Raw genomic sequence first — 20,929 nt, forward strand, 5'->3', positions numbered from 1 at the left:
GTAAATGAAGCTGGTTTATGATTTTGTGTTTGTGTGCATTGGGAATAATAGACAATTTTCACTGGGACCTTAAATATCTACAACCTTGTGTTCTTTTCTCAGCTTGCAGAATAAATTGGGACATGATTAAGTTAATCATGTTGGTTGGCAACCTTTCCTAACTACAATGAACGACTAATTGGTGGGTTAGAACGCGGACTATTCTCACTGTTCTTTCATGATGTTAAAAATGAAGATATTTGAAGAAGTAACTGAGAAGGTTGACGAAGGCAAGTCTATAGAATTTATCAATATGGACGTCAACAAGGTTTTTGATAAGGTTCCACATGGAGGTACGCTCTGGAAGACATGGCATTCAGGGAGAGCTGACTGCCTGGATACAGACAACCAGCTTCTGCAGTTCTCTGTTACTACATTTTGACTCCTCCACTGCAAGATATCCTCAAGGAACGTAACGTCCACTTTGAGGAGGTTCTCCTCCAGTCTGAAGAAGCATCCTGACCTGAAATGTAGCCTAACCATGTTCTGCAGGGATGCTGCCTGCCCTGCTGAGTTACTCTGTGTTCTTCTGTGTAAACCAGCATCTACGCTTCCTTTTTTTCTATAACTGCCTGGATATAGAATAGACGTCAAGAAAAGGAGCTGAGGGTAGTGGCGGAAGGTTGTTTTTCCAACTGTAGGCCTGTGACTAGCAATGTGCCTCAGTGATCAGTGCTGGGTCCATTGTTATTTGTAGTTTATATTAATGATTTAGATGAAAATGTACAAGACATGATGAGTACGTTTGCAGATGACCCAAAAGTAGGTGATATTGTAGACAGTGGTTATCAAAAACTGCAGCAGGATCTTGATCAGCTGGCCAAATGCACTGAGCAAATGATGATGGAATTATATGTAGATAAGTGTGAGGTGCTAAATTTTTGCAAAGTGAACCATAGGCTGGACCTTCACAGTGAATGATAGGGTTCTGGGGAGTGTTGTGCATCAGAGGGATCTAGTAGTGCAAGAAGTGCAAGTAGTGCAAGTTCCTCGCAAGTAGAACCACAGATTGATAGGGTGGTCAAAAAGAGCTTTAAATACGTTAGACTTCATCAGTCAGGGTATTGAGTATAGAGGTTGCAATGTTATGTTACAACTTTGCAACAGGTTGGTGAGGCCACATTTGAAGTATCATGTTTCATTTTGGTCACCCTGCTTTAGGAAGGTTATTATTAAGGTGGAGGTAGGGGAATCAAGGAGACTTAGGTTTAAGAGTGGCGGCTTTTTCACTCAGGTTCGTGGATTTATGGAATGAGCTGCTGGAGGGTGTAGTTAAGGGAAGTACAATAACAACATTTAAGACACTTGGGCGGGTACTTGGTTAGGAGAGACTTATAGGGGGATGGGCTAATGCGGTATATGAGATTAATTTAGATGGGGTATTTTAGTCAGCATGGATGCGGTGGGCTGAATGGTCTGTTTCCGTGCTGTGTGATTCCATGACTTTATGATGGTCAATTTTCCGTCTCCACAATAGACAGCAGGTGGCGCATTTGACACTCGCCTATTAATGTAGCCAGGCTCCCTGAATGAATTGACACGGCGATTGGAAAATTACGACCAGAACCTTCAATTTGGAGGCGAGATTGCAGCAGATTTGTCGTGTTTGTGTTCCAAGCCGCAGAGCGTGGTCTGCAGCAACAAAGAGAAGCAAGAAGCAGAAAATGACCAGGATTATCAAACAACGGTGAGTCCCTGCTGCATGTGACAATGGAAAGAGATCGCGGTGTCGTTGGGATAGTGCCACCTAAACTTGGCGAAATAGATCCAGGTAAAATGTTCTTGATTCTTTAATGATGCAAATCAAAATTACTTTAGCAGAAAATGTAAACGCATTTCGTTCTAAAAATAATAAACACTGATGCGAGGGCTGTTGTTCCCAGTTTTAGGAATGACCTTTGCTCCTTTGATGTGATCGAACACCGGAACAGTTCGTGAAAATCTGCCCAGAATCACACCCAGATCTGATTCCACATTAACTAGTTAAATGAAAAGACCAGGATTAGTGTGGTTTCCGGTATGGTTTAAAGGTCGCTGAGTTCAACAGGTCCACATTTAATAGATTAAGAAGTAAAAAATAAATTCAAATAAACAAGGAAATTAACATTGTATCACGTTCCCAATAAATTAAATCATATTTTAAGAACATTTTATTGAACACTAAGGGTTCCTTGCATGCAAGTATTGAAGGAAGGGCTGGTCTGTGGATATATCATTAGATACGGGGAGATTACAGCTAAATTTGTTCACTACACTGTCCTAATCCTTAATCTTTGTTTAGTAGATCTCCATTCCTTTAATAGGGCGTGTGTTGGCTCTATTAAGTTTAAATCAACTTGTATGTGATTCAATGTGTTTATTGGAACGCTTTGATCACGAGATAACCATTTAGAAAGTACGAACTGTTTGGCATTTGAAGGCCGTGTGGCATGTGGAACTGGCAGCTGCTTGACTATGTTGACTACCGTCTTACAGGAAAACCATGGTGAGAATGTCGTCGCGGCACCTGTTGCGGAGTAGCAGTACGTCGAGACGACGATTAAAGCGCTGAGCTGCCCATTTGTGCTCAGCCCACACCCTCCCTCTCTTACATTCTGAAATCCGGGGCCTACCGGGCTATTTTTACTTGCAGCAAATGTTTTTGCTTGAAACAGTGAATTTGAACATTTTTTCCCCTCAAGAGTAATCAGCGATGAAATGAAGCTAGTCGTTTTAACAAATCATTCAAAATTGTACACATTCTAAATACAATAAACACATTGAATATATCTGCTCAATTATGATTTATAAGCCTGATACCCTTACACAGCTGAAAGTACAAGCAATAAATGTATCTTGAATATAGTCAGCATGTGTAGCTAACGATCAAAACTAATTTGCCAGTCAAATAAAATGATGAGTTGTCTGAATACAGAGCACGTTGCCTTAATTGTGGATTATTTTGGATAACAAGATATATTTGAATGATGCACATCCATTAATAAACAACCGCAGATATTAAGCAACCATTAGTAGCTACTTGCTGGAGTAACATAGCGGGACAGGCAGCATCACTGGGGAGACTGCCTGTCCCACTGAGTTACTCTAGCATTTTATGTCGATCTTCGGTATCTACGGCATCTGCAGTTCCTTCCTACACATTAGTAACTCCTTACAATACAATAACTCGGGTGTGTGGTGGATAAATTGTGACTATATCCAATATCTAATAAAGTTTGAAACTATGTTTGTTTTCCTCTCACGGTGTTTATTTTTAGTTTGGTTTAGTTTAGTTTAGAGATACAGCGTGGAAACAGGCCCTTCGGCTCACCAGGTCCGCGCCGACCAGCGATCCCCGCTAACACTACCCACAAGGGACAATTTTTACATTTACCACAAAAAAAATAATCTACAAACCTGTACGTATTTGGAGTGCGGGAGGAAACCGATGATCTCGGAGAAAACCAACGCAGGCCATGGGGAGAACGTACAAACTACCTACACACAGCACCCGCAGTCGGGATCGACCCGGGTTTCCGGCACTGCATTCGCTTGTAAGGCAGCAACTCTACCGCTGCGCCACCGTGACCGCACAATCGAGACGAAGGAGAGCACCAAAAATCAGCAGGTTCGGTATTCGTGGTGGTAAAGGAAATAGTTATTCCCTTTCATGTTTAGTGTTCAAAGCGGCGTCGGGAATTTGGTCAGATAAAAGGAGTGCTTACGTGATGCTATAACATCTACCATCAAGATTTAGATGAGGGAAGGATTCAAAGACTCATAATAACAGTTATAGATAGCTGTTCTAAATACACGCTCAAGGTGACCTTTATAATTAAAATATTTGAAATTGGGTATTATTTTTTAAATTACTTTTGGAATTAAGAAAATTAAAATAATAATTTATATATTTCTATCTGCGGTTAATTATTGTGCGGGTAATATGTGTCTCACAAGTAATCCACACAACCAAATCTGTGTTTGCGCGATTCAATCGATGGATGGGTTCTCAAGAGGAAGCACCCGGCGAAGCACAGCTTACTAATGTTCTCCCTATCGACCCCCTCTCTCTGCCTTCCCCAAAATATAATCCTAAAATTAATGTCTTTTGTGAGAACTCGCAAGAACAGTTACGATGAAAAGTTCGAAGTGAACGGATAATGTCCTCTGGGTCTCTTTCTTGTTTCGTGCTCTTTCGCATTTAAGTTACTATCCTGCTCCTATTTTCTCCTGCTGCTCTGGGGCTCGGCAGGTTTGAAGTGATCATAGAATGTGATCATAGAATCTCAGATACAGTACACATATAGGTTTTTCGGCCCACTGCGTCCGTGCAGACTCATTTCTACTCACCTTCTCTACTGTCAAACCGAGTTACCACGGGTACCGGCTTCGATCCACGAATTATTATTTATTTTTTAATATATGACTAATACATATTTTCTTCTGTTAATAGGGCGAATAATTTGACGAAAGAACCGGCGTATACATTAGAAACAAGGAACTGCAGTTGCTGGGTCACAAAAAGATGTCACACAGCGGTGGAGTAACTCAGCGGGCCAGGCAGCATCCATTGCGGACAATCAATCTGAAGAATGGTGTCGGCCCAAAACGACACCTATCCGTGTTCTCCAGAGATGCTGCCTGCCCGCTGAGTTACTAGAGGATTTTTTGTCTTATTTTTGGCGTAAACATTAGTTGAGTACACATTACTGGAGCTACTTTCTAATGTCAAGAGCATCGTTTAATAATTTCTCCAGTGAGTGAAAGGTGTGTTGTCGGATTGTCTGTGTAGGTTGAAAAAAAAATGCAAGCATCTTTTACCACATAGCACTCATTCCGAGGGCAAGGGAGGAGCTTTTAAACGTTTTGACAACAAATATGCCTGATGAGTCACGACCACCCAGATGCTGAATAGGGCGTCACAATGTGAAAGGAGGAATGGTCGTGGGACAATGTGAGAAGGAACTGCAGATGCTGGTTCAAACCGAAGATAGACACAAAATGCTGGAGTAACTCAGCGAGACTGGCAGCATCTCTGGATAGAAGAAAAGAACGTCACCTATTCCTTCTCCCCATAGATGCTGCCTGTCCAGCTGAGTTACTCCAGCATTTTGTGTCTATCAATGGTCATGGCACAAGTGCGTTGTGGAAAGCGTGATATTAACACACCCAGAGTTTTAAAAAAAAAGATACAAGCGCAGAAATTGTAGATCTTAAAATGTTAATGTTAAAGTGACCACGGGGTTCGGGCTGAGTTGTGAGTAAAGCAGCAAAGGGCGGAGCTGGTGGTTGCTGGCGCATTGTAGGGGGCGTTCAGACTTCCCAGTGCGTCTCGCCGCTGACCCTGTCCGCTCTCGCTTTAAGAAGAGCCCGCAGCTGATCACCCAGCTCCCCCTTACGTCACAGCCACGTGACGCCCCCTGTCGGATAAATGTCTATTGGCAGCAGATTGAGGAGCAGAAAAGGCTTCCGCAGCCTGCCTCGGCTCTGCCAACTTTACTTCTTTTTTCACATATATATATATATATATAAAGAAACTTTGCACCCAGCGTCAACCGGTCGGGCAACGACCTACGAGTCCGCGTGCACCAGTCCGCATCAATCCTTGGAGCGGCGAGAACAAACTGGGACGAGTCTGCAAAGTGGATCTGCAAAGTTGTCGATGAGGATAAAAGAGAAGGAGGGACCCCCTTAGCAAGGAGTGCGGGCTCTCTGGTACCGACTTCTGCTCCCCTTGGCCATTCTGAGCCGCTCCACTAGGGGGTCTGAGAGACTGGAGCATTGCTACCGACAGAGAGATTGAAGACACTGGGCCAATCACTTCAACAATGACTCTAGGTGCCGACATGTCTGATCACTCACTGCTCTCCGAGGATACGGATATAGATGTGGTCGGTGATATGAACGGCAAGGAAGGGAAATATGGTCACTTTCATTCTGACAACGATTCAGATGAAAACTTAACCAGAAACGTGTCGGAGAACGTTGAGTCGCCGGACATGTCCGGCGTGTCTGACCCAAGTACAAACAGGGCAAATGACAAACCGTGTAAGAGTACCCTGGTCAAACCTCCTTATTCTTACATCGCTCTGATCACTATGGCCATTCTCCAGAGTCCCAAGAAGAGGCTGACACTGAGTGAAATCTGCGAGTTTATCAGTAATCGTTTCCCTTACTACAAGGAAAAGTTTCCCGCCTGGCAGAACTCCATCCGACACAATCTGTCTCTCAACGACTGCTTTGTGAAAATACCTCGGGAGCCCGGGAATCCCGGCAAGGGCAACTACTGGACCCTCGACCCCGATTCTGCAGATATGTTTGACAACGGCAGCTTTCTTCGGAGGAGGAAACGGTTCAAAAGGCAGCAACCGTCCGAGATCTTGAGAGATCACGGCAGTTTCATGCCAAGTTTTGGATATGGACCTTATGGCTGCGGTTACGGCATCCAGCTACAAAATTTCCACCACCCCCATCACCATGCCTCACCGAGCACCTTCCCATTCCAGCCTCCACACTGTACGGTACCATCTCCAGCGTCAATGTTCCCGACTTCAGCCATCCCTTCGCTTTTACACAGCAACGACCTAACCAGGAAATCCTTCTACCCGCAGCTGAGTCCCACTCTACCAAACCTGCAAGGATTGAAAGCAGACCCCAGCCAGTCCAGGCCTTCCTTCTCTATAGACAACATCATTGGGGCTGCTCCGTCAAATGGCCCCGGGTCACCTTACTCAGCTCCGCCTGGAAGCCAAGCCCAGGTCCTGGCAATGTTGACTCCGGCACTCACGCAGTCCCAGAACCCTCTAAACTTAACGCACGAGAATGTTCTACAGTCTGGACAGACCTTTTCAAGTAAACTCACAAATCTTAACACCTGTCACTATTAAATTTCTCGTCCCGTGTAAGGTAGGAATTATACCTTTTGAATATTTGGAACCACAAAAGTATGCTTCTGCTCTGGAAGACAAGATATATTTATCGTATGTATATATGTAAAGATACCTGGGGAATATTGAATTATCATTGTCATACTTCCTAGTGCTGTCTGTACTGAATGTCATATGATCCACTATGCTGTGTGAGCACTGTTGAAGGACGATTAGGGACCCTCAGGATTATTGAAATAATTTTGATGTAAAATTCGCGAATTAGGAAGAAACCGATGAAAGGGGAATTAAACGAATCGTCTAATATTTCTGTTGCCTTTAATCCCTAACTGTCTGGTTTTATGGGGTTTTGGGTAATTATTTGTATATAGGTATAGGAAAGATGTACAACTTTCACACTTCCTGCCTGCTGTCTCGTTGGTTGTACATCGATTTATTTTACGAGGAAAATCTGTGAACAATACAGTGCTATATGTTTAAAATACCCACCAGGTCGTTTGGTGTAAATTAATAAATGTTTTTAACACTGAAAACATGCCTTCCCATGTATTTGTGCATACTATTTGCTCTTAAAACTTAAAACGTATTTATTGTAACTATTTGCAGCCTATTATCTGTAACAATGCCACATGACTAAAACATGTCGGTAATACAAAGCCATTCTGTTACTCTTTTACATATATTCTTCCAAATCAAATGCGATCACATTCGGATAATATTTCATTCTAACAAAGTTAATGTATCCTGGTTTATTCGAATATTATATATTTTTTGTCATGTAAATAGCACTGTTATGGTTAACAGCGTCTGGTGAAAATTCAGGCCTCAATTTAGTTCTATGGGGTTTTGGTACTGTAAAAACCAGAGAGCGAATTGTGCAAAAGGTAAAGATTTAGAGAGAGAAAACTTCAATTGATTACACTGGTATTTGCTCGATTTTTAAATCCTATATTCCAATTTAGAAGTGAAACCAAACGAACAAACAGGGTGTCCACTGATAATGGAGTGTTCCGGTTATTTTCTTCTAGCCAGTTTGTTGAATCAAATGTGCTGAACACGTTTCAGAAAATATTTGTGCAGAGCAGCAAATGGTTGGAACGTTTTTTTTTTAAAGTAAATGAGCCATAGAGCACAAGTGAAAAGTTTCATACATTTTGTAAAACACTTTATTCTCTCCAAACGCTAAGTTTAATTGGAAATTGCCTTCATCAATTCACCTGTGCGTTGATTATTATGCTCTTCGAAGCTGGAAATAGTTTTGATGTCTTACTGGTACTTGTTAATCTGACGGTATTGTTTGGAACAGCTTCTTCCCAACTCCTCATAAATGGTCTTGTTGGTAGCTCTCCCCTTGGATGCAATTTTCTGGACACCGCTAATTTGCAGAAGCGTTGTATCTGCTGTAATCCACATAAAGGCCGTCTAGTTTGTTTATGTTGCTGATAATGCTTCGTCCTGAATAAATGACTCCCAGTGAGCGGTCTCAGGCCCAGCTCACACATTCGCTTTTGAAAAGCGATCTTCTCTCAGACAGTTGGTTGTCTTTTATCTTTGTATTTCTTCGCCTGTACAAAGGTTGTTTAAGACTCGAAGATCCGCTCCACGGGATAAAATAGACGGGCAATGAATCTATTTTAAAGCTTTGCCAACTACCATGTTTTACTTAGCATAGTAACACTCTTTCATTTGCTGGAGCTGCGTACTAGTTGCTATTTTACTGCATGGGGGTTTTCTGACACGCTCATTACCCGAAGCTAGACCCGTTTGAAGCATTTGATGATGGTAAAATGTGGTTCAGTTCTCAAGATGTCAGTGGGACAGTCTTTAATTATTGGCGTAAACCTGTACATTGAGGCCGCATAATTTGGACTAATTGCAAAGGAATGAAGACAGTCTACAAGGATCAACCACAGGATTAAAAGGACACGCCTAATAGAAATGCTCTGCCCGTCTGTTAGACCTGCCTAGGCCGGAATTCTAAATTGAAATCTAATTTATATATATTTTTTAATGGTTCATATTTATTTAGTTTTTCTGCTGTCATTGTCATCGTATTGTTTTTAAAAGGCAAATACAGGACACCAAAATAACAAAATAACCAAGTCAGTATAAAAAATAATTTTGGATTTTTTAATTAAAGCTTCCCTTTTGAGCGAAGAGTTTATTTAGGTGGTTCTGGTAGTGCAGATTTCCTTGTCAAAACAACGATCGATTGTACTTTTGCTGGATAGCGAAACTGACCTGACATGACATTTTATGGAGTGAAAATATAACGAAAACGATAACAATGTGGCACGGAACCGATTTTCCATTTTATTTCAGATTTCCAACATCTACACTATTTAATAAAAAATATTTGGAGCCAAAGCGATAGATAGTTTGCCTTATTCGAAGGTAGTTACTTAAAATAGACATCGACCGTAATAAAACTCTGTCGCCCCTCACATGTATTATACTGCGGTCTGTCTTCTTTTGTTTATATGTGAGTATTGCCCACAAATAATCCGCATCAAGAGTTGTCATTATACATTTGCATAACAACTGGACTAATGCGGGCACATGGGATATTTGCGGTTTGCACAGCAAGAAATCTCACACTTGAACTGGGAGCTTTCATCTTCAGTGTAACTCTTTTAAGGCCATAGGATTATGGGATTATTTGCAACAACAGCAATAAACCCGTCTAGAACCACTACTTGTTTGTAATGGGTTATTTTAAGTCTCAAGATATTCAATGGGTCGCCACGGGAGCTGAATGTTGCACTGTTTTAACCCAACTAAATGCCAGTAAATGTACATCTTATCATCTGCTTAATAGAATTTGGAGATTCATAACCTCGCCGTTCCATTTTGAACTCGTTCTTTAAAAGGGAATCGATTCTTCAAATGAGTCGGCATTTAAAAAAAATTATGAACAACTGATGTTATACTGATGCATAAAACAGCGGACGCGTATTCGAAGTGAATGGTGTGTTCAATTAGGTTGTCATTTAGTGAGCTTTACTGCCCACGCCAGGACAATGAGCAGAGACCAAGCATATTAACCTACATCTTAGTGAGACCTATAATGCATACGTGTCAGCTTCTTCGATGCAGCGTTAAGTTTCGAATGCAGTTGAGAGTAACGATTAAATTTAAGGAATAGAATAACACTGTCTAAATTTGTTTTTAGACGGAATATTTTGGTCGAAATGTGAGGAAATGTCATCAGTGTTCTTTCCAATTCTGATCAATATTTTCTGGTTATTAGTAAACAGAAATGTGTTTGGAGATGTTAACCATCTTTAAAAATAAAATTAATGTCAAATTAAATTTCGTGAATATTGTTATTGCATACAAAATCAAAATAAAGTGTCCCACGTTCATAGTTATCTAAAACAAATGTACAACATGAAAATGGATATCAAATGTATAATGTGGATTAATTAACAACCTACTAATAGACGGTTTTCATGAAATAGCATTACTCTGATATTACTGTGTATAATCATATCGCCATCATTACTATCACCAAGTCATAACAGCTAACCATTTAGAGTACAGGGATAAGTCATACAGGCGCTGACGTTTTGCATCCACATATCTCGGAATAGCGTTAACATTGCAGCAAGAAAACACTTTTTTTTTTAAATATATGGTTTATTTTGATTGAATGTGAGTTTGCTTTTCATTACAATAAATCGAAGGACGGGGCGGGGAATCCTTCCGACAGACGTTGCTTGCCAAATAGTTTGGATCTTGTTCATCTGTAAAATGGCCAATATGCTTAAGAATGGCAAATCATGTTCATTGATAGGGAGCAAAGGTACTGATTAGTGATCGGTCTCAAAACTGCGTGCAGTACTACAAGAAAGGATAACATTGCATTATTTAAACTTCATTGTTAAATATTTGGCAAACAAATCCCACAACGAGGTAGTTGCGTTGGATTTAGGTGACAATGAACTTCCCATAACCCGATAAAACATAAAAATCAGTAATTCTGCAACAGGTGTCGAGTTTACTCCAAACAAGAGGGCTTTCTTTAATCCTGAGATTGCTGGTGTCGTCTATGCGAATTGAAAACAGATCGCATGGTGTCGATTCCTGCTCAGATGAAGAGAGTGGTCCAAGTACGCCGATTGTTGTTGGGTTAGAGCTTGTGGTGCGTAAACGCAGTTACTCTAATGGGTTATATGTCATTGGATCCTCGCAATGAATGTCAGCAAAAGAGTAGGGTGGTTAAAGGAAAAGAGAAAGTGTGTCGAGGAGAAAGTTATCCTAAGAAAAACGAGCAGAGCATCAGTCAGTTGGGAAGTGTTTCAATCGTCTATCTATATTTTTAATGTTTGTGCTTATTTTTTATTTTAGTGTTTAAAATAATATAACCCGATTGTTGATTAGTACGGAGTGGAATATTGTGGGATATCCATTGGCTGAATAATTTATTATTATTACCATGGTAAAAGTCATTATCTGTTTTCTCTGATGATTCTTTCCACGTATAAACCTGCGATCGGAAAATGAAAATTGTCAGCATTGGAGATGCTAACTTTCATGCAAATAAGATGAGATTATGATTTTCAGAAGAACCAAAGCGCATCTTGTCAAAATATCTTGAAGTCCTTTTGTTTACAAATCAGGGTAGTCTCAATATCAAGTATTTATGTTAGGAAGTAGTGATCCATCTCACAAATGTGCTAATATTCAAGCGGTTCAGAATTCCAATTCACACTATTGCTTTCAACCCCACGCGCTTTAATTTTTCTTCAATAAATTGATGGTGCATGTCAAGGCATGCAAGGAATACAACAAGGTTGTTTTAAAATATGTTTTCAACTTGTTTAACTAAGAGACACCTGCCCGAGTTTGCTAATCACATAGAATGGGCATTGACCTGACATACCTCAGAAATGCGGTGCTGCATTTTTTTTTACCTTTACATCTGTTCTATTATCACCTGATGCCACAATAATTTGTGCTGTAATATATATATACATATAATTCATAATTCAACCGCTATTTTTGTTTCAAATTTACTTCGGATGAAAATTGATGATTACGTTTATATATATTTAAAAATCCATTAGCAGTGCAACCTATCATTACAAAAACCTGTCGCGATTAGGTGTCCCACGTCCTTTTGCTAGAATGCCGTTACTTTCGAAATGAGAATGAATGGGTTGATCTCGTCGAAGATGTGTCAAACAACTGCAAGGGGTCGCAGTGAACGGCCACCGAGTTGTTCGTCAGGATTACCAAAAAAAAACGAACAGCAAAATGAGATCCAAGTATCTCCAAATTACATCAAAATATGCGGGAGTTTGGGCAACGTTTGATGATTATAAGTAACTAACTATCGCTTGCCATAATTCAATTACCAAACTATTCAATTAATAGTTTATTAGTCGGTGTGAAAGCCTTTTCAAATGATGCTAAATTGCACACAATTTTATGGTATATGTGTTATTTTGGGGGATAAAAAGTATGAATAAAATATTGTTCCTACTCTATACAGAATATTGTAAAGTAGTCACCAATTGATTGTTGAGAATAAAGAAGTCCTGAGTTTTCCTCCTTGAATTCACCTCCGGTTCAGCCCACCGAGTCTGCTCCGACCACCCAGCATCCATTTGATGAATCTTTATTTCCCACATTCCCATCATCATTCCCCAGATTCTACCACTCACATAAACACATGGTGGACAATTTGTAGTGGCCAACTCGCAGGTCTTCTGTCTGAGCACCAGAGGAAATCCACGCAGTCAGGGAGAGGACGTGCAAACTTCACACAAGGAGCACCAGAGGTCAGGATTGAAGCCGCGTCGCTAGAACTGCAGTCGCTAGAAAAGCAATAAACAGTTCCACTAAATGCGCCACATATGCCGCCCTGGTCTGGGATATCTAGAACCTCGCTGGTCTTTCAGTTGTCTAAGATGGACTTTATCTTACAACCCCGAAGAGATTATTCTAAATTTTTCTAAAGGACTAACTCATTTCAATCCTTTGGACAATATCCCTTGGTATTATCTGGTTCGACAAAGTGGCTTCACCTGCACAATAAGCATAAACCAATTAGCAGCAGAATTGTAGGGAATCAGGTATCTACCCTTCTTGTCCATGGCACTCTCTAGCTTCCATAGCTTACCCCTGTGCAAAACGAGGAAACATGAATATATACGATTTTGGAGCACATATATTTAAAAATAAAATGTTAGTTGAAAATATGGTAAGAATAAAGATAAAGTTAAAGATGACTTTACGTTTTGTGCCAACTGAGGCAACACACGTTCGTAGAACTCTTCTAAATGTAACGATGGTGTTTATACAGCAACACGACACCCAAGTGTATAGTTTAAGTAAAAACTTCTACAGTTAAAAGGAGGTGGGAGGAAGAATTCTACCGCTAAAAATCGCAGTGTTTCTATACTGCGGCTGCTATACGAATACGTGATATGTGTTGACTTTATTGAGAAAATTACTTTCGGAAAAAACTTGATTCTGAAATTATTGCAAGTTTTATCTTGATTGTTCGAGCAAATGAAGTGCATCGGTCCGCATCACCTCATCCAAGAGGAATCTTCTTGGATTGCTGGTCTTTTGGACCTAATTTTGGAATACATTTAAGCTTCTACCATTGTTTTGACAAAAAAGTACTCAGTATAACAGAGATTAAGATGATACAGAAATATCGCAACCGCGGTTGTGGTCATGTAAACCCTCTATCATTATTTAAACTCACGTACTCATACACAGGAGTTCACATGGACAAATCAACAGCCCTTACCCATCTCATTTTAAGAATTCTTTATTTTCGCACGTGGTAATTATTTTTCGACAGTATACTTCAATCCCACCGCCAATTTACCATTTCTTAATAAGCGATAAATGTCACATAATTCCAACAGGCGTCCCTATACAATTAACAGTGTTAAGGAGAAATGCATTCTTACTGACTTTCTTTCCTACGTGACTTTCCCCGAGTGTCTACCAAAAGCCACGAATAAAACTTTATATATTTCTGCTTGCCCAGCGAGGATAATTTATATTTATATTTAATATTTATATTTTCTGCAACATTTATACTTTCTTCAAAAACTTGCCATCTACCCCATCAAGTTTGTAGAAACTGGATTTTCAGGGCCTTATTCAATCGGGTCTCCAATTGCATACCTTCCTGTATTATGAATTGCACTGCGATATACTAGTTTTGTAGCAACATATGGTATTTTCTGAAAGTTGATCAGCAAATGGACAGGCCTTTGTAGTACAGTGGGTCCAATGTATAGACACTGTCACAAAGAAAATAAAGCAACTCGGCCACTGGGGACAAGTTAACCACCTGTGATGTTAACTCTTTTGGGTTTTAACTTCATCCAGTTTACTGACCTGCAATGCTGTTCCATTACACCGCTCCCCACCCCTACTACCTTTAATCATGTTTATTTTTAACTCCAATGCACTCACTATTGTCTATCGATAATGTATCTGACCAACGGAAATATAACATGTTCATCATTTCTGATGAAGGTCTCGCGTGGCATGTATCCAACTCTTATTTCTCATTTCACACGCGGATGCTCTTTAATTAGATTTAATTACAGGGATAATAGGTATATAAATACAAAAAAATCTGAAGATTCTGTGGCCGTTTAATAACTGTTCCAGCATTTTGAGCTTTGGGGACAAGAGTTAGTTTATTCATCTAAATATTTACTCTGATGATTCCATTTCGCTCAGAAATCGAAGCTGTCACCCCAGCGCGTTGCGTTGCATCTGCTGCACTGACCAAAGTGTCAACTTTCTGGTGCGACGTGAAACCAAAATCGGTCCGCCTTCACCTGTGAAGTTAATTTAAAAAAACTATTTCGAAGGCAATCAAGCAAATTCGTACATATGTTTCAATAAACATAGCTAAATATGATTATCTTACTATTACCACACAACTGGGCACTTGGAAGGATGCTGCGTGCAAATTGGCTGGCGCCAACCAAATGGTCCACCACGATTGAACATCAAAGATATTTTATTGGTCATATGGTCATACAGCACTTCTGAACAGGCAAACGTCAGGAAAAGATGATCTTTTAAAGCCCGCTTTTACATACATACACCAGGACAATGGAACAAAATCACTTCAAATGTAGGCACATATAACATCGAATAATACATTCCTCAGCCCAGTGCCTTGGATGAAGTGGTGCCAGGAAAATTGACCAGACCACGTAGTAATCTGCACGTTATTATATCTTGTGGAACTGGAAAATCTATCTACCCTTTTCAGCCAAAAGCCGTAGGACTAAATAAATAGTTGGAATTACAAGACTAATATTTAATTTTCCATTAATTAATTATCAGGGATTTTAGCGAATGTAGAGTCCATCAGCAATATTAAAACGACAGATAACCCATCGTCGACTTGAAACCTTAATTACTCCTCTCCCCAAAGGTTTCCAGGCCTGCTTGAGGATTACAGCCAAATTCCGTTTTAGTCAATATGTCGAGAAAATGCTGCAAGTGTTCAGTAAGTCCGTCAGTGTCTGTGGAGAAGAAAGACATTTCGGGTCAGAATTGAAGCGACAACGCTGTTTCTTTCTTCACCGATGCTGTATGAATTGCTGTACTTTTCCGGCATTCTCTGTTTTGTTTCCCCCCAGATTTCCAGTATCAACGGCATTCTCCTTGCTCGGTTCTGTTTTTATTTGAAACTATCTCTGCCCAGGCCGCGCAACTTAATGTAGTAGTCATGTTAAAGTGGAAGTATAGGATGTTATGTGCGATTATGATGGCTCGCAAAGACCAACGGTTCTATGGACTTCCTTACATCGACGAACCCGTACGTGTATCAGCGTAGAAGATGTGTTTCTATTTTTATCTGTGTGTGCGTTAATCTTTGTATGTATGTACCTAAAATCAACACTAATACCAGTGCATATAAAGTACAAACAAGGATGTTGGAATTCTGAAATACTGCCAGGGAATATCCTCGGGTGATCAGGCAGCATCTGTGGAAAGATGAAAAAACAGCTGGTGGCATTCGGTTGCGAACAGATTGTCGTCAAAATGAAACAACGACTTTACCTTCGCAAAAACCACTGGGCGAGTGAATGGTTCCAGCACTTTTCCTTCGTAAAAGTGGATACAAAAATGTGAAATGTCTGTAGCTACTCGCCGTTTGTAAATGTGTGCCGTTGCGCTTATCCGTATGTGTAATTGGGCGTATCGTGTGCCTATCAGTATGTGTAAACCACTGCACCAGTGTGTCCCTGGAGTGTCTCTTCTGTTTTTTCTGTCCTCTTTGTTTATCCCATTTCGAGGCTTTTTTTTTCCACGAAAGATCATTAAAAAGAACTGCCTTCTGTGAGTGATTCATAGGGCAACTCTATGTATCGTTTGTATATGTCCACACTTCCATCAACTGGTTTCCTTCCGATGCGAAATAGGAATGATCCCAATCGGGAACAGTGTCTGAGGGTTAGACCCTTGTATTTTAGTAGCAGTGCCACGAACCCGAGGAATGGATTAAACCATGCTTTCTCGAATGAAACGGTTGACTGTGTGCGTGTGGTTCCTGCTTGGGAAAAAGTCACCAAATGTGCAGTGTGAGGGCTGAGATATTAACTAAATGACTGAAAGGTTTAACACGTGACCTTCTGCAATTACGGCAATTCAACCTGATCTTAGCTGAGATCGTCTCTTTGAGTAGCTGTAGTGATCTCAAGACAAAATCTTGCTCAAATAGAATAGATACGTTTCACGTAATAAAGCGGCACTATCGTGTTTTACCAAACTGCTCGACAGTTTAAGTCAGCCAGACCATTAGTTGAAACGAACAGACCAACCACCAAGCGTGGCAATAAACTTTGGATACACAGTGGGACGATTTTCTTTCAGTGAACAAGAGAATATTCCGACTATTTGCCCTTCGCGTTTTGACATCAGACAAAAAACGCGTTGGTGATTAAACTGCGAAGAGATGTAGTCTTAACTGATCATCTGTGCTTCCGCGTTTTCCTTCACTAAACTACTATCGTGGCTGTTAGTTTTGAAGTCTTCCAAAGACAATCAGTCAAATACTTTAGATTTGCTGCAGTGCGGAACGGATTCATCTTTTCAGCGAGTTTACTTAAATGAAGAAACGATAATTCAAATTATCGATCCCATCATTCCCTCTGCAATCTCTAAAATCATTTCATCTGGGTTTTTACTTATCAATAAAACCATCTACTCACCTAACACGTTTCTAAGATATTCGTTCGAATAAAATATAATGTGTTTTTTTTTGTAATTCGGTAAGACACTGACCAGAAATTTACAAGAGCACTTGGATAAAAGTCTAGGTATGACCCATATAAAAGAACGATAATCAAGCGTACATAACTCCTATTTGAACGCCACGGGAATCAGCTAAATATGTAATATTTCGCTTTTTCGCCTGAAGTACTTGCACACATTAACAGAACCACAGTACCAGCAAATCAAATATCACTGAAGATATTCTGGACAGCTAGAACGAACACGTGGCCCACTTGTGATTATTTTTGCGGGACTGGTGCCACATCCAAAGCTCTCGATGTTGCTGTGTTAAAAAGAGCAGTGGGATGAGTTTTGAGTTGTTTCAGGCCCAGAACCTTGCAATACATATATATTTATTTGTTATTTCTATATAATTCTTAGGGGATTGGACAGGCTAGATGCAAGAAAAAAATTCCCGATGTTGAATGAGTGCATAATCAGGGGGTCACAGTTTAAGAATAAGCTGTTTGCCATTTAAGACTAACACGAGAAAAAAATGCACCCAGAGCGTTGTGAATCTGTGGAATTCTCTTCCTTAGAAGTCAATGGAGGCTAATTCACTGGATGTTTTCAAGAGAGCTATATATAGCTCTTAGGGCTAACAGAATTAAGGGATAAGGGGACAAAGCAGGAACGGGGTACTGATTTTTCATGATCAGCCATGATCATATTGAATGGCGGTGCTGGTACGAAGGGCCGAATTGCCTACTCCTGCACCTATTTTCTATGTTTCTATGTGTATATAGATATATATTGGCACACGGTGTATTTTCCCTTCCTAGATTAATAATCTTTGGACCCCGAACACAGTTCACCATATTAGTTTTTCTTAAAGCACGATGCAGGTACTTGGAAACAAACCTCATCTTTATGTAACGAGTCATTTTTGTTTCATCTTCACTCGGTGCGGACTTAAACAGCCTGCTACTTGCATCATTAAGTTACATCACCGGTTCAAAACGATCTATGTCTGCCTCTTCGCCGATATTAATCGTTCTATCTATCGGGGATATATCGGCGCAGTTACTTTTGATAACCGCAATACCAGTTAAATGAAATGCTTTCCCGGGTTACGAAAGCTAATAGTACCGAACAACTCAAATCCCTCAACAGCCACCTTCACGCGTTCTCATCAGGGCGAGGTTCAACAACTGACAAACGCCAAATGTTCCCTGTGTTGTTTTGTTGAAGAGTGGAGTTGTTATCTCGCTCCAACACCCTTAATGATCATTTTCCACAGGCCGGGGCCGTAATTCACAACACGTTCGGGCAACTGAACGTCGCTCGAACTCGCTGCACATCCAGCCCATGTATTTTGATTTACTGTTATTCCAGTTCATATATACACGCCGGTGTTTAATGTGTTAAAAAAAATGACTGGATAGTTGAGAACGGCAAAGGGACTGCGGTTATATCGTTAACTTTACAAAGTCAACATTTTTGTTGCAAAGACCCCGGCGTGGGACGGGAGAGGGGCGGAGGGGTGGGGGTGGCTGGGGGAAGAGAAGGTGGGGAGCAGACCCAAAAGAGTTAAATAAATATTCCGAAAAATTAGTTTCACTGCCAACGAAAAATATTTAGGCTGCGCAGGGGAAAAAAGACGCGGTTTTACAGAAATAAACGCAAACCAATGGTTGAGGTCAAGAGTGCAAACTTTTTAAGACTAATGTTTATTTAGAAGAGTGATTGGTGTCTGCCTCGTTTTACTTGTGCCCCTGTGCCTGGATTCTAATAACTTTTCCAGATGGACTCGCAACAGCCAATGCAACAGCACGGTCTGCCAAGGGCCAGAGTAAACTCCTATCAATATCTATCACTAACCAGTTGTAGCACTCAAAAACGCATGTATCATTCTGCTCCCGACTCCCCTCCCAAAGAAACAGCAGTTGAGATTAAGTTCCTTGCGGAGAAAACAACCGAGCGATTTCTTAAAAAGAAAATATCCGATATCTGTAATTTACTGTTTGATCCCCTCCACCACCCCCAAGATTTATTCTTGCCTGAAAATTATAAGGTATTAAAACAACGTATTGGCAAGGGTATATCAAAGAAAGGTCCGCAGAATCGCCGGGCAACACCGAGGTCAAATTCATTCTTTCTGCCGAAATAAAACAAATAGAACTGCTTCTAACCCAAGCTTGCAAATGTTGTTGAATATAAAGCTCGAGGAACATAAATCGCCATTACCGCCTGTAAAAAACGTCGCTTCTTATTAAGTGAAAAGGACTCCTGGTGCTTCGACAGGGGAAAGTTCAATGTAAACTAATAAGTCATGTCATTCAAATATTGTGTAAAGTATCACCGACTTATTAAGCATATATACTTTCCGATTATTTTCATATCATGGTATGTTCCTAAATGCTTTTCTTTTTTCCCCCTTTTCTCCCAGATGACAACCGGCTGTGCTTTATTTTTAAATGCCCATGCTGAGATTTGCAGTCTTCCCCCTCTCCATTAGTCGCGCTTTCAATCCAGGACGGCTGCTCGATTCGGGTAGATCCAATGATTCATTTCTCCTCTTGTCATTCTGCGCCGGCGGCCCAAGTACATTTTCGTTCGATGTTTTGTTTCTACATAATTCCTGGTGGAGACATTTATTTTTGTTTGTACAACTGGAAAAACCATCGGAATCTTTCTCGTCTTAGGAAAAAAAATGACCACGGGGTCGAGGGTGTCCAGTTCTCTTTAACTTAGTAACGATTTACAATCACTTTTTCTAACAAAAATAACACAAACCGCCCATTACCTTTCTGCGGTTTCATTCTTTTGTGGACCGAGAATGAGAACTCGCTGAAAATATAAACGTTAGGCCGATGTTTGTGGGGTCCCCCACAAGGGAAGACTGCAATCTTTCGGGTTCACGCACCGCTGGCGACCTCCCTCCGCTGTACCACAGTTTAAATGTCACGATAAAAAATCCCCATTCGGTACTAGACTGGAAAAAAATAAGCGTGTTGCTGTGGGTCAAATGTTTTTCATTCAATTAAACGTTTGCTGGAGGTAATTCTTCGTAACAAAAATATTACATCATGAGTCTGATGGCTTGGGTTGTTTTCCTTTCATGGGAAATAACATTGCAACATTCTCCTAAATAAATAAGGTCAAAACGTTCACGAAACAGTCACAATTGACACAAGTTTGTTTCAAGATGCTTTGAACGTGTTGGTTTTAATTTATTCAAACGATTCGAAGTCGACATTTTAAATAAAAAGGTAAACAGGCAGCGGATCTTTTCTAAAGCTACGTTTACACAGCTGGTTCGTGGCCCAGAGATCGGGCGTGTGGAGTTAAATCTCCACCAAGAGCAACACTTGGCTCGCTGCCACTTTAAAGAACAACCAAACTGCCGGGTAATGCAAGCACCAAGGATTTTCAGTCCTTTAAATATGCAAATAAAAAACATTGGAAGGTGAGTCTTATCAATGGATGGTAATGGTGGTATGTTCTCCTCAGCTAGTTAATGTTGCCAGGTCCTCTGAAACTGCAATGGTGGCCTGCAAGCCATGATATTAACCAGCAGGTGTACCACTAACCCAATCACAATGTAGACAAGCAAGGCTGAGTTATTCCCCCATTATTTAGCCTTTCACAGAACATCTCCAATGAGGTTCAATGGTTTAATGGTTTATTTGTTGTCATGTGTACCAGGTACAGTGAATTACATTTTTTTGCAGACAGCTCAGCAAGACTATCCCCGTACATAAGCACAATCCCCTGGTCAGTACAGTATGCACAGAACAGTCCAATGA

At 40.5% G+C, this 20,929-nt stretch overlaps 1 protein-coding gene and 2 long non-coding RNA genes across 3 annotated transcripts; 2 read left to right on the forward strand and 1 right to left on the reverse strand.

Annotated features, from left to right (window-relative positions):
* Positions 1–1,550: 1,550 nt before the first annotated feature.
* LOC116977789 lies at positions 1,551–2,948 on the forward strand. The gene is made up of 2 exons (XR_004413302.1): positions 1,551–1,810; positions 2,515–2,948. It is a non-coding gene; the product is annotated as an uncharacterized LOC116977789 (long non-coding RNA).
* Positions 2,949–5,295: 2,347 nt separating this feature from the next.
* On the forward strand, positions 5,296–7,800 carry LOC116977788 (forkhead box protein D2-like). The gene has a single exon (XM_033028555.1). The coding sequence runs from the start codon at positions 5,847–5,849 to the stop codon at positions 6,903–6,905; it is 1,059 nt and encodes a 352-aa protein (XP_032884446.1). The 5' UTR covers positions 5,296–5,846; the 3' UTR covers positions 6,906–7,800.
* A 7,092-nt stretch (positions 7,801–14,892) lies between these two features.
* On the reverse strand, positions 14,893–20,284 carry LOC116977790. Its single transcript, XR_004413303.1, has 2 exons — positions 19,927–20,284; positions 14,893–15,424 (listed from the first exon to the last, which is right to left on the reverse strand). It is a non-coding gene; the product is annotated as an uncharacterized LOC116977790 (long non-coding RNA).
* Between the last annotated feature and the right edge of the window lie 645 nt (positions 20,285–20,929).

This window comes from Amblyraja radiata, chromosome 10 (assembly GCF_010909765.2).
Source record: "Amblyraja radiata isolate CabotCenter1 chromosome 10, sAmbRad1.1.pri, whole genome shotgun sequence".
Taxonomy (NCBI): domain Eukaryota; kingdom Metazoa; phylum Chordata; class Chondrichthyes; order Rajiformes; family Rajidae; genus Amblyraja; species Amblyraja radiata.